The 14,464-nt window shown below is 50.9% G+C and overlaps 1 protein-coding gene across 2 annotated transcripts; it reads right to left on the reverse strand.

The window, feature by feature from the left end:
• Nucleotides 1-5,525: 5,525 nt before the first annotated feature.
• On the reverse strand, nucleotides 5,526-9,613 carry LOC123054063 (probable metal-nicotianamine transporter YSL16). 2 transcript variants are annotated; one of them, XM_044477730.1, is made up of 8 exons: nucleotides 9,318-9,613; nucleotides 8,485-8,924; nucleotides 8,148-8,320; nucleotides 7,631-7,728; nucleotides 7,334-7,468; nucleotides 7,026-7,215; nucleotides 6,808-6,922; nucleotides 5,526-6,714 (listed from the first exon to the last, which is right to left on the reverse strand). In XM_044477730.1, the coding sequence occupies exons 2-8, from the start codon at nucleotides 8,864-8,866 to the stop codon at nucleotides 5,786-5,788; spliced, it is 2,022 nt and encodes a 673-aa protein (XP_044333665.1). In that variant the 5' UTR covers nucleotides 8,867-8,924; nucleotides 9,318-9,613; the 3' UTR covers nucleotides 5,526-5,785. The 2 variants fall into 2 exon arrangements, with proteins under 2 accessions (XP_044333665.1, XP_044333664.1); XM_044477729.1 differs by lacking the exon at nucleotides 9,318-9,613 and having other exon boundaries at nucleotides 8,485-9,284.
• Nucleotides 9,614-14,464: the final 4,851 nt, after the last annotated feature.

The following is a 14,464-nucleotide window of genomic DNA, read 5'->3' on the forward strand; positions in this document are numbered from 1 at the left end:
ACATGAGAAGTATCTAAAAAACACATGAGCATGTGATTATCTTTGCTAGTAAAACAACATGTGATTCTCAATCATGTTCCTAAAAATGGTGAGCCCATGTTGTTCTTGTTTCAGCTTCACACCCATGCTCGTACCACAAGTACCTTAATATCGATGTCGAGAGATACTTTCTCCATTGCAACGTATGAATATTTAGTTTGTATTCCATAGTTGTGGTATTATTCGGACTTCCATCAATAATCTCGATGTGATTTGCCAAGTTGTTTTTTTGTTTATGAAAATGATCGGATCTATTCTAAAAGTTCACCAGAAGTTCAAAATATCTCAAACATAATAAAAATCACATCAAGATTTCGAGACCATCAAACGACCATTACTGCTGCCAGAACGAGTCGTCGACGCGCCGGCTCACATGCCCCTAGGAACCAACGCTCTAGAGCCGCAGCCGTCGCCATTGATCCCTTGCATAGATATGAAGCACCTGACACTAAATCTCGCTACATGACGTGAAACCTTAATCTCACCGCCCCAAAAGAGATGGCAAGAATCTAAGCCGGAGCTCTGTCAACTACATCCAGAAAGATGAACTCAAGGAGGATGGGAGCCCGGAAGACGAACTCGAAGAAGAAGCGTCTGAGCGCCGTGCTCGCAAGGACTGAAAAGCCCTAACCTAAACAACTAACCGGAGCGAAGGCACCGGGAGGCGAATCCACGGACTTGTCGGCAAAACCTGAAGGGCAGAATCTGTCCTAGCCGACTAGGGTTAGGGTTAAGTCTAGGTTCATTTGTCAAGTCATTCGTGCTCCAGTTAATCACTCCCAACAGCCCTGGCGCACTAACCAGCTCATGAGCAACAACGTGACACGCGTTCATGGACTTGGCGCAGGAAAAAAAGTCTACGAGCACATCCATACAGTTGGCCAGTCGGTTCTGCGTGAGTTGCAGGGGCAAGGAAAGTGGAGCCAGCACGATTTCTGGCCGAGATTTATTCCTCGTTATCGCAACAGTATAAGCACGCACACGTACAGCATCCCACTTCATCCAATCATCCAGTGAGCGAGCCTATCCGGACACATACGACCACGGAACGGAAGCACACTGTCCGATCGCTACATCCACTGCCCGTCTGCCCGAGCGATAAGAAGATGACGCAAACTGTTCGCCGAACTGCACTGCATTCTTCCTCTCCTCGCATGTTGCTTGGGAGCTCTGCGCCGAATCGGTGCGAGCCGACCTCCGAGGTGACAGCAATGGAGGGGCCAAGAACGAGACGACCCACTGCAGCCATGCAAAAGGGAATAGGAATAGCTTCCCAGTTCCCACTGGTCCTCCTGCTAATGGCGGTGAGGCGGGCACGCAAGGGGGACAAAGGGAGACGGGGAGGCAATGTGCGAAACGAAATCACGTAAAGCTGTGGTGCTCGTGGGAGGAGGCAGAATCTCTGGATGGACAAGTTGAACAAACGAACCGCGGCGGAGTGGACGAAAGTGGCCGGCGCTCGATGCCGACCTGTCCGGCGGGAGCACGATCGGGGACTAACTGGCACGGCGCATGGAGCCAAGAAAACGCCCGTGGAAGAAGAATATGGCGCTGGGGGTGGGGTGACAGCACTGGTCCATGACATGGACAGCAGGTGGAAGAAGACCCCGCGGAATCTGCTGACAGGCATCGCTGCGATCGACGTTGCAGGTAGCGATTCGACGCACAAGTGATTAATCAGGGATTTTTGGTCTATTCCGGCTAAAGCATCTCTAACGCATCCTCTATGATTGGTTAGAGGAAGATAAATTTATTTTTCTCCTCTAACCAGCATCTAAAAGATCGCTTATAACGGAACACCTAAGAGCAACTCTAGCAGATCCCGCAAAACGTCCGGTCAGCAAAATTTCCGACGAGTATGCGGGCTCGGTCCAATTTTCTGGCCAGAACAGAACCCGCATACTCGCCCGGCCCGCAAATTTTTTTGCCGCAGCCCGCAAACCACACGCCCCGAGCACTATAAGTGCGGTTCCGCGACCCTTTTGCGGGTCCAAACCCTATCCCCCGCCGCCGCGAGCCACCCGATTCCCCTTTCCCCTCTCCCAATTTCTCGCCGCCGGCAACCACCCGCCCCGCCTCCAGCCGCCATGTGAGGGCGAATGTGGAGCTCCGGACGCGGCTCCGGCAGCAGATCCGGCCGTGAGAGGGACCCGGAGCGCGAGCGGCGCGTCCAGTCGGACGGCGCGAGGAAGCGCGGCGCCCGGAAGTGGACCAACCACGGGATGTCGCCGCCGGCGAGCTTCAACCGCCGCGAGACGGAGGAGTACGACCGCCGGCGCGCGTCCTTCTCCTCCGCAAGGTCTTCCTACGCCGGATCCTCCTCGTCCTCCGCCCCGTGAAGAGGGAATGGTCGGACGACGAGGAGGAGCCGGAGGAGCCGGCGCCGTTCGCCTTCGTCCCGGTGAAGGAGGAGCCCGCTCCGCTCGGCCGTCGCGGAGTCGTCGGGCCCGAGGACTACGTCGCGGACTTCGACGCCGTCGCCGCCGCCATCGCCGAGCGGAGCGTGCGCGAGGAGGAGGAGCGCCGGCGCCACGCCGAGGAGCTCGAAGCCCTCGAGTGGCGGCAGGCGGTCGCCGACAACGTCGCCGCCAACGAGAAGGCTGAGGAGTGGCGCCGCATCCGCGCGGAGCAGGCGGCGAAGTACGTCGACCTGTGCAGCTCCGGCGAGGAGGATTGAGCGTCCGGCTCCTCCACGGCGTCGTCCATTTGCCGCGACCTCGCCGCCGTTAGATCCGACCCCCCTAGTACTAGTTTAACGTAGTATGTAGTATAACTATGCTTGTAGTTTATTGATCATGTGATGAACTATGTTTATGCAATTTCTTCCGTGAAAGTGTTTTTTCGAATTATGCAGGTTTAGATATGGGTTGTGCTCGGCCGCGCATGTTTTCGACCCGCAAACGCGATCTTCGTGAAACCGCAAATGCGTTTTGAGGGTCGAATTTTTGCGGGGTCTGCTAGAGTTGCTCTAAGAGCATCTCCAACAGCCGCCGAACGCGCCACGTGCTAAAAACTACTTTGCCGCGCGTCCATCGGCTGGTTTGGCGCAGCGGACAGCACTGGCTCCAGCAGCCGCGCTAAAATACAGCGCGCGCGTAGCTCCAGCAGCGCGCAAAAATACAGCGCGCGCGACTCTCGCACAAACAACATATGCATTCCGAACAAAAGCAAAAAGATTAAACACAAACAAAATAAATCAACAATAAATATTACAACTCAAACAAATAGTTTATCGTTCAGTACAACAAATAGTTCAATAATACAACAAATAGTTCAACAATCAACATCAAACGCACAAATCATGATGCTCTTTGTCGACCATGCCAAGCCCACCACTCCTCAATGAGATCCTTCTGAAGATCATCATGCGCTGCGGGACGTCGAATGGCATGATAGGAGGCAACAAAACGGGCCACCCTTTCAGCCCTTCGTCGCACTCGCACGGGATGTCCCAAGAGCTCATACTGAGAGTAGTCTACATCTTGACCACGCTCATTCTCGATGACCATATTGTGCATGATCACACAAGCGTGCATGATGTATCAAAGCATCTTTTGATCCCAAAATCTAGCCGGTCCTCTCACAATATGGGCTTGCAAAATCCCAAAAGCTCTCTCCACATCTTTTCTAGCCGCCGCCTGAGCATTGTGGAAATCAAGATTTTTCTTATCTTCCGGTTTTTTCAACGGCTTCACAAATGTTTGCCACTTTGGTAGATGCCATCCGCAAGATAGTAGCCATAGTTGTACGTACGGCCATTTGCTACAAACTGCACCGGTGGCAAATCACCATTTGCAATCTTATTCATCAGTGATGACCGGTTGACAACATTGATGTCATTCAAAGATCCAGGCATTCCAAAGAAAGCATGGCAAATCCAAGTCTCTTGATCGGCCACCGCTTCAAGGATTATAGTGAAACCCTTTTTTTGACCGTGGAATTGCCCATGCCATGCCTTTGGACAATTCTTCCAACTCCAATGCATGCAATTTATTGAGCCAAGCATACCAGGGAAGCCGCGAGCTTTGTTCATCTCCAATAGCCTTGCGGCGTCTTCAGCATTGGGAGATCTCAAATACTCCTGGCCAAACACTTGCACAATTCCAACTGCGAAGCGCTTGACACACATGATGACTTGGCTATCACCCATAGCCAAGTGATCATCAACTAGATCAGCCGGGATACCGTATGCCAACATACGCAAAGCGGCTGTCACCTTCTGAAAGGTGCTATGCCCGAGGTCTCTGGCGGCATTCCTCCTTTGCTGAAAATACCGGTCATGGCTCGCTAGTTTCTCTGCAATGCGCCAGAACAACTCGGTGCTCATCCTAAACCGGCGACGAATGTACGACTCGGGGTATGTGGGATTCTCCGCAAAATAATGCCTGATCAATCCGTTGTGGGCATCGATCCTATCCCTCCAAATTTTCTGCCGACCCATAACCGAACCACCGTGCTTCGGTTTTTTATTGATGTGCATAGCTAGGATCATTGAAAGATCCTCCTCCTCTTCAATATCAGACTCTTCTTCGGAAGAATCATACGACGAACTCATCTACAATGTTCAATACTATACTATAAAAACTACAATCAACATGCACCAAATTCATGAAGTTTGAGCAATACATACCTTGCAGGCGTTTTGTCGAACACCTTGCGGGCGCCGAGCGGTAGCGAGCGCCCGGGCGCTGTTCGTCGGAGGACGGCCGCGCGCGAGGGGCGGCGGTGACTAGAGGGGGACGGAGGAAGCCGTCGCGACGCGGGGATAGGCCGGGGAAGCGCCGGAACGGTCGCCGCGTGGCGCGGGCGGCGGCTGGATGGAGGGGGTGGAGACGTGGAGTTGCGAGCGAGCGCTTGAGAGTCCAGCGCGCGGGAGCGGGCGCAACAAATAAGCGGCGCGATGAAGTTTCATCCCGCGCGCTGAACTAGATATTGCCGCGCGCGCGGTTTTTGTGCGCCCGCTGGAACCACTCTATCAATTGTGCGCGCGCTGAAATGGACAATTTTGCGGTGCGGCGCTTGTTTAGCGCGGTTGTTGGAGATGCTCTAACAGATTGCTTATAACGGTTAGTGGAGGATAATTCATCCTCCATGGCCTCTCCAGAGAGTTTTTTTTTCCTCCATTCTTGCCCATCGCTCGGCCGCATCTACTTCGGCGCCAACCTCCTTGCGTCCGCCAAGCCACCGCCAAGGGGCGGCTCGTCTTTCACCCGGGGAGCACATGCGGCAGCGAGAAACAACATGATGAGGCGGCCGAAGTGTGATGTGTGAGATGCATTTGGTAGCGGACGAGGACTCACGACTCCGGCGTGGCCTGCTCGCCTCGACGAAGTGTACGAGTCAAATGTAAGTTATACTCCGTTAAGTGCGGCGAACCGGTTAAAAACGACACTTTTTTAGAGGAGCAGGAGCAAATGTACTCTTCTAAAAGAATACTCGACGATTTACTCCTCTAAATTAGTGGGATTAATTAGAGATTCTCTAAGAAACGAAGATAAGGCACCATATTCTTTGTAGTCTGTAGGCGACAACAAGCAATTGTTCTCGTCGCTCTGAAAATTTGACATCTCTGCTGATGTACAGTATACACGACTCCCTAGAGTCTAGACTCATATGAACAAGTCGCCGGATTTACCCGGCATCACTCTATGTACCGTAATGGCCACCCCAAAATGGAATGCTCTGGTTATTTGCTTCTTCTATATGCAGACCGCCTATGTAATCTGACGTTGTATGGATCCTCTCTCTAGCTTCCGGGCGTGAACTTCATGCACATCGGCGGCTTGATCTTGGCCAGCGCGAGCAGCGACGACGGGAAAATCCATATCCCGTCGCCGCAGATGAGGCCCGAGGCGACGGCCGGAATGAGCAGCGCAGCCTTCTTCCCGTCGAGCCAGTGCCAGAGGAACACCACGAGGCTCCCCACGCACATGTCGATGGCGAAGCTGGCGCCGACGAGGAACGGCACGGCCATGGCCATGGGCAGCGGAACGAACCTCCCGAGCCGCCGCGGCAGGAAGTCCCTCGCCAGGTTAGCCAGCACGGCGAAGGCAAAGAACGCCGCGCAGAGCTGCAGGCAGTGCTGCGGCAGCGCCGAGAAGCCCTCCACGCCGAGGATGGCCATGTTGCGGTAGATGAGCGCGTAGGGCGCCTTCCAGTACCCGTCCGGGTTGCCCACGTCGAAGGCCTCGTAGAAGAGGAAGAAGGTGAGCGGCGCCACGACGCAGCCCATGAGCGTGCCCGCGGCCTGCCCCACCAGCATCGACCGCGGCGACGTCAGCGTCAGGTGCGCCGTCTTGAAGTCGTGCATGAGGTCGGCGGACACGAGCACCAGCTGCTTCACCAGGCCGCAGGTGACCAGCCCGGCCACCACGCCGTTGTCCTTCCCCGCCCACGCCGCGAACACGAAGAGCGCCACCTTGCCGTAGTTGTATCCCATGTTCATGTCGGTCAGCCCGGTGCCGTAGGCGTTGCAGAACCCGAGCACCGGCGCCAGCAGGTACGCGATCACCACGAAGTACCACTTCACCTCCCGGAACATGAGCGGGATGGCCACCACGGCTATGGCGCTGAGCAGCGCGTACCCGGCGTAGGTCACCCAGGCCGGGATGTTGTCCCTGTTGAACACCTCGTTGCGCTGCAGGTCGTCGATGGCCACCGAGTCCTCATCCGCCACTGCACAATGCCAATGCAGTGCACCAGCTACTGTCAGCACCCATGGTTCATCCGTAATACATCAAGAAATGCGTAAAACCTTATTCATTTTACCTCTGTTGAGACGGCCGCGCTGCGATTTCTCGTGTATGCTCTTGAGGGTGACGAGGATGACCTTGAGGAAGTTGTAGAAGCCGTCGCCAATGAGCAGCGCAATGCAGAGGAAGGCCTGGACGTAAATGGAGGGCACAGTCTAAGCTCTATTGTGCGCCTGAACTAGTCCTTGACAAGAACAGCTAAATTCAGTAACACACACACACACTGACACACACCTTGTAGCCGTACAGGCCTGACATGCTGCTCGCAGATGCCTTGGCTGAATACCACTTCCCCTCCTGCTTGCTCATGAGCGGCCACATTACGCCCCAGGAGAGGACGGCGCCGAAGAGGAGGGAGAGGTTGACGAGGTGCGAGCAGATCATCCCGGCGCCAACATACGTCAGGCTGAAGTCGAAGAAAAATCTGGCGACGGCATCACCGAGGATTTAAAACGGTGAACTCTCTCATGCATTTTCATTTTTCAACCACCGAAACTTGAAAATTGTTCAGCGAGAGAAAATAAAAGTCATGTAGGCGTTACGTTTGCTTCCAAGCTTTTAGCCCGAAGGTGGGGAACTGGAGGAAGCCGCAGACGTCGCCGCCGGTGTAGAACCACTGGAAGAAGCTCCAGAAGAAGCTGATCCCAAAGTACTTGAGGAACCCACGGACCTGCTGCCTGTCGCGGTAAAGGTTGAAAGAAATTCTGTCTGAATCAGTCCGGGCCATCCGTTTCTAAAGCGTTCTTACACAGTTAAAACACGATTTGATTCATCGTAGCTGGGAATAAACGAGGGCGCTTTTCTCGCAAAAGGAAGGGGGGAATAAACGAGGGCCGGACCTTGCATTCTTATCTCCTTGAGGTGTGTGGAATCCGTTTATGAGGACGGCAGTGGCAGTCCCACTTGGGTAGGTTAGCTTGTAGTCGATCACCAGTACCTGAAAGTGTTTGGTTTCGCCACCAAATCGTGAGTTCAACTGAAGACCGATTGCGACTACAAAATCACTTGTTGTAAACATCTTTCCCATCAAGAAGAAAATAAAATGCAGACTAGGGAGGTTCCGTCAGCATTGTAGCAAGCGATGACTCGGGGGTTGGTCGTCGATGTTGAAATTCCGGTTAACAAGTGAGAACAGGGGAAGATAATTTTTTGGGTAGGAGGTGGGGGGACTAATCGCCGTCAATGACCGCAACCCTGATGCTACGGTCTTGCGAGAAATGCCAAAGTTTCAGTTCTTCTGACAGTAACAGCAGCGACCCACGAAAAATCAGGAAGTGCGGCTCACCATGGACACGGAGAGAGCACAGAAGGGGGGCGCAGGAGCATGGAAATGGGATCGTTTGTGCTGTACTGTACCTTTCTGAGAGGGAGCAGGGTGAGGAGGCCGACGAAGCTGATGGCGAGGAGGAAGCCCATCATCCAGCCGATGCCGGGGTCCTTGTAGCTCCCCGGCACGTTGCCCGGCGTGTTCACCCCGGACAGCTCGTACGTCTTCTTGTCCAGCCCCAGCAGGAAGGACCCGAACCCACCTGCATGCCCAGGATTCAGCGCAAAGCAGGAATTAATTAGCAAGCTAGTAATCAAGATTTGATCTAGAAATGGATTCGGCAATGGCCGGGGTGCTGAATTGGGGGTGATTGATTGATAAGGCCGGGCGCCGGCGTGAGAGAGATGGAGGGAGGAGCTTGCTTACCGCCGAAGCCGATGGTGTAGCAGGCGACGGCGCAGGTCTGGACGACGGTGTTCTCCTGGCGGGTGAAGGGGCGGCAGGCAATGCCGAGGCGGTGGAGCGCGTGCGTCCAGCCGCGTAGCGCGAGGAAGGCGAGCAGCGCGGCGGAGACGTTGAGCGTGGGGACGAGCCCCGTGGTGAGGCTGAGCTTCATGACGATCACGGTGTACACCACGCCGATGAGCAGCGCCGCCACCATCCCGCGGGCCGTCACCTGCTCGCGCCACGGCGGCACGCGCTCCGCCGCGCGCGCCGCCGCCGCCGCCGGCTCCGACTCCATGTCCGGCGCGGCCTCGCGCGGCGTCTTCTCGATCTCGCCGGAGGCGCCCAGGTCGTGGCGGTCCATTCCGGCGCCCGCGAAGGCCCTCGGGGCGAGCAGCTCGAGCTCCTCGACGGCGGCGGCGCTGCGGGGATAGAAACGCCGTGAGCCCATGGATGCGTGCGCGCAGAAACAAATATAGTACTAGCCATCAGGCGTCCATGTGCAGTGCTTGTGCGTGCACCGGCCAGCAGTGGTAACGTGAAGGTTTGTTGACTAACCCAGGATGAACGTACTCCAACTGTTAGTAGCATATTAAACAAACAATTGCCTTTTTTTGCAAAAGATTCTTTAAATAATAATAGAAAACGCAAAGAAAGAATGGGTGCATCCCTCCGCTCTGCTCCAGAGATGGCAAGAAACGAGTGAGAGGATCAGCACATCAGGAAAGAGCGGAAAATGGAAACGAGGCGTCTGAGCCGAGCCAGAAGATGAAGGCAAGAACTCTGACGAGCATGCATACGGCCGCGCGACTCACCTGGCTTTCTTGCAATCTGGTTGCCAAAACCCACCGCCCGCCACTCACACCTGCCCGCTCGCTCGATTCGACTCGACTCGGCTCGTGGAACGAACGGCGCGCGGACACACACACCCACGCACGCACGCGGGGCGGGCCGCGGAATTTATACGAGCGGCGCGAGCGGAGACGGGTGGGGATGTACTACCGCCGCTGCCGCATGCGCGCGGAAGTACAAAACGGTGAGAAGTTTGGGCGCTGCAGTACAACGGGAGCGGACGGCGTTGAAAACGGACCGGTCGGTCAGTGATGTGCGATCTTTTCTGGGGCGACGACCTCGCCGGACGCCAGCGCTTGTTCCTTCCTTCCTTGCGATCCACTTGACCTCTCTGGGTTGGGTGCGGGATCGCGACGTTCGAAATTGCGACCGATCGTCGTCCCCGTGGTAGTATATCATTGTTTTTTGATCAACTTGCGCCACTTCCACGTGGTTCGTTGGATTGGATTAGACTCACTGATCGGATGTAGTACCACCCGTAAAAAAAACAGTTCTAGTAGTACTACTAAACTTTTCTCTGAAGCTTCGACGAAGCCCCCGTATTGCCTTGTTCAGTTAGTCGTGCGTGTGCCGTCGTGTCTGCACAGCCTAGCGTGATTGTGATCACACTCACTACGGCTATGTACTATCTCTCTGAACCCAAGAGTTCTTTTTTCCAAGGGTGAGCCAAAGAGTCCGTATGCTGTGAAGGTCTCATCCTCCTGCAGCATGTCTCCGGCGATTGAGCTATTTCCCTCATGTTCAGTTTCGTGTGTACTGGTATAACAGTTGCATCGATCATCCTATTCCTAGTTACGCATACATGGCATTGATTGTCAGACCAGACTCAATGAGTCGGCACGCAATTTAAAGCAAAAAGGATATGCATCACTCTGTGCTGATGTCTGGCCATTCAATGAGTTTAGCTAGCTTTTGGCTGGATGTAACTTCAGAACGTCACTTTCCTGTCCAGGTGCTGGCCATGGGTCATACACAGCGCTGGCTAATGGGAAATCCCCTGCCTACATTTTCAGTAAAAACACGCGTGCACGCAGGAGAGAAATTACTACAAGCTGCCTGAGTAAAAAAGCCAGGCGCGAGCAGACGTCTCTTCTTCTTTTCGGCAAATATAGGAGCAGGGCAGAAGACTTGTTAAACCATCACATGACACAAGAAGATTAGACTGCCACGCATCAAATTCAGATACCGAGAAGTGCCCCTCTGCCTGTGATCTCTCCATCTAGTATCTGCGTGACGAACTGCAGAGGAGCCGTCAATGATCTGTCGAATCTGAGGCCTTTCTTCTTTTTTGAAATCCAAACTTTCCAGCATAGCAGGCAGGGATGGACGAAGCCCAGCAGACGAGGATGGGCAGATGGCCCTTTTCAGCCCGGTGGTGTTGGAACGCCGGCCGAAGTGGCGCACGAGCACCAAACGAGCGAGCTGGGGGCGTGACGGCATCCCACGTCCCAGCGAGATCTCCCGGATCTTTGATGCGTAGTATCACAATTATGCCCTCCTTTTTTCTAAAAAACGGAGTAAATTACGTCCCGTCCCAGCCTACTCTGAACAGGATGCTCTGCGGGGAGTGCGCGTCACTGTTGGAAAGTCAAATAAGGCTCTGTTCTGAAGAATGAAAACGGCATATTAATACAAAAATATCATAAAGGTTAGAGACTTTTTTTTTACTAAAAAACTTTCAATCTATTCATATTCAACCATAGCAGCACAATGAACAACGGAAATAATAAAAATTACATCTTGATTCATAGACCACCTAGCGAGGAAGCATTGAAGTGAGTCGAAGGTGTGCCGTCATCATTGCCCCTCCTTTGCTGGAGTCGGACAAAACTTGTTATAGTAAACAGTAGGGAAGTTGTTGTGCTAAGGCCCCATAGGACTAGTGCAACAAAAAAGCAACCGTCACCAATGAAGATAAACGTAGGCCAGAAGGATCCAACCTTAAGACACAAACGTAGACGATCGAAGACCGGATCTGAGCAGATCCACTAAAGACAACCACCGATCGAATCTTGCGAGATCGGTGGGAGATACACATCCACTGATCCACATGTCATCCGACGATGCTAGATGCACACCGGGATGGGCTAGTTGGAGAGAACTTTATTCCATCTTCAGAGAGCCGCCGCCACCTCGCCTTCATGAGCGGGACACGAACCCTAATAAAACAGGAAAAAAAACATCTAAAAATGGAGTCCTCCTGCCCGTAAGTGTCGGGATCCACCCCGCCCCCATGGCCCTAAGGCCACAGGAGGCGAAGTAGATCGGCGGCGCCGCCAACGAGAGGCAGAAACCCTAGTTGCATGTTCTCTTGGAGAAAAGACGAAGGTAGTAGCCTTTTATTGCACACCTTCTTTCTAAAGTACATAAACATTTTTCTCTCCCTCCGTCAGACATGTTAGCTTGCAAAAACGTCTTACATTGTAGGATGGAGGGAGTATTATTTTGCAACACATGGAGTCATGGACATATGTTTTGGATTATGAAGATTTTGAATTGGTATTATTACCCCTTTGCTTTAAAATATAAGGTGCATTAATTCTTTGTAAGTCAAACTTATTTATGTTTGATCAAGTTCTTAGGGAAAATATGAACATCTACAATAATAAATAATAAAATATAAATTATGGTTCATGATTGATCTAATTATACTGATTGCAATCTTGTAGATATTGATTTTTGACAATAATCCTGGTCAAATGTAGAAACATTCATTTTTTTTTATAAAAAAATCAACGCACCTTAAATTTTGGAACAGAGTGAGCATAAAATTAGTTAGGTATGGTGTGATATACCTTTGTGATTATACTCAAACACCTCTAATAAGCAGTGTGAATATTTTATAAATATACACAAATAGTCTCAAAAACTGCATGAAAAAATAATTTATTTGAATAATTAACATATGAACAGAAAACACATGAACTAAATAACATAAAATGAAAATAGAAAGTAAAAAAGATAAACGTAGAAGGATAAAACGAAAAGAACCCAAAAAAAGAAGGAAAAAACAACTTCAGCTCGGCCATTTTAGGCCAGTTCTTTATGGGCTTATAGCACATATGTCCGGATGTTGCAACGGGGAAGAAAATTAATTTATGCGTATGCAAATTTAATGAGAATGGTTGGCATTGTTGGGAAACGTAGTAGAAAACAAATAAAATCACGCCTACGCACACTCAAGATCAATATGAAGATGCATAACGGGTTAGGATCACAATCGTTACCATCACCGAATTGCATCGGAAGAAGAATGTGTCGGTGTAGATCGTACTTGGAAGCGATTCGCCTACGAACATTCCCTCGAACCAAAGACTGAAAGCACGTCCTCTCTACTTGGTTGCAAGCACGCAACCTTCACGATCCGGCAGCGCTTCGCTGTCCAAAGCTAATCGTGGTCGGAAAATTAGAGAGAGGAGATTAGAACCACATGGGGCTTCTAATTATAAGGACAAGAGGATTAGCCTAGCTCTAATTAGTCAACTAAAACCAACTAGAACTATAATTACAACTAGAAGAACTAGAGGAGACTCCAAAAATTGTATGTTCATTTGTGGCAAATACCTCAAGTATATATAGGTTAGAGGGGGAGGGAGAGGCAGCCACCAAGGAGAAAGCCTCCTTGGGGCTTCAGCCAAAAGGGGGAGGAGTCCCCTAGTAGGATTCCCCACACACACAAGGAGGGGGGCACCTCCTCCACTTGGGCCCTTGTGGCCCAAGTTGCCTTTCATCTTTTGGCCTTTTAAGACCCGTTGATATTTAAATTAATATAAAAGCCTTCTAATAACTACTAGACCCTTTTATATATAATTTAACATCACCGGAAACATTGTCACCTATATATTAGTTATTAGTAATACCCGGTATTACCCGATACTCTCTGAAACCCTTTCGGTGGCCTCGAAACGCTTCCGGATCCTCTCGAAACTATTTGAATATTAATGAAACAATTCAAAAAATATATTCTCATCACTCATGTCCTAATAACACTCAGTATATCGTGATAGCCTTAAGCTTGTGACCCCGTAGGTTTGGTAACTCATAGACATGAACGAAACCCCTTCGTTCAATGACCGACAACGGAACTGTGGATGTCCATATCGATCCCTATGAGCACATGAATGATATTCGAGCAAACATTTGGTTATTGTGTGATGTTCCCTTTACTTCGCGATACTTTACAAAACTTAGGATGCATCGGTATACTCTTGAGTCATCACATATGCTCACTATATCGAAATCCTCGTTACCAGTTTTGTTCTTTTTTCTCGTTGTCGTGTTCCGGCATCCCCGTGACGTAGTCAACTGTGTCTGGCCAGATGATGATGGATGCCGTCACACCGAGAGGGCCATAAGAATATCTCTCCATCGTCGTAGGAGCAAATCACACTCTCGAGCTATCTAGTCCATTGTCAAACTTTCCAATGAACATGTATGTTGTCGTTATGATCACCGTGTTACACGTAACGTTTGAGCAACCCCAAAGTTCATCGTACGGTAAGAAGTGACTACGATACTCTCATAGTCTAAGAAGCAAAATCACATGTTAACACTTCGTGTTATTATAATTGATGACATATGATATTATCTCAATTCATAACAGACAAGTTTGGGTCGATTCAATACGATCGTTCTTCCAACGTTATAATCTCAATGTTGTTTTAGGACTATCGTTACACTTAACGATATCCTAAGATCCAAAAAACGTGATCACCAACAACAGTTGAGCTAGTCTGGAGACTAGAAGTCTTTATTTATCCGTTTATTATTTTCACACGTGCATATGAGTTTTCCACTGAATTGCACATTCCAGGATCATAGCAGTTGTAGCATGAAATATAATCACTTAATTATGAATATGAAAATATAATAACACAATATTATTGTCTGTAGGGCATATTTCCAACAGGCACGGTGCCCTATGTTTCGCTACGAAGAAAGCGCTCTCTTTCGTGCAGGTGCATACGCCACCTAAGGAGATTATTGCTGCAATTAAGGGCCCAAACATGCAAGCATTGGTCAATTATCCATTAGTTTCTTATTTCCAAGCATGCGTGCAGGCCGGACCACACCGTGTTTCAAATTACTTGAAATTCTATGTTTGCTCTAA

The sequence above is a fragment of the Triticum aestivum genome, chromosome 2D, assembly GCF_018294505.1.
Source record: "Triticum aestivum cultivar Chinese Spring chromosome 2D, IWGSC CS RefSeq v2.1, whole genome shotgun sequence".
Lineage (NCBI taxonomy): Eukaryota > Viridiplantae > Streptophyta > Magnoliopsida > Poales > Poaceae > Triticum > Triticum aestivum.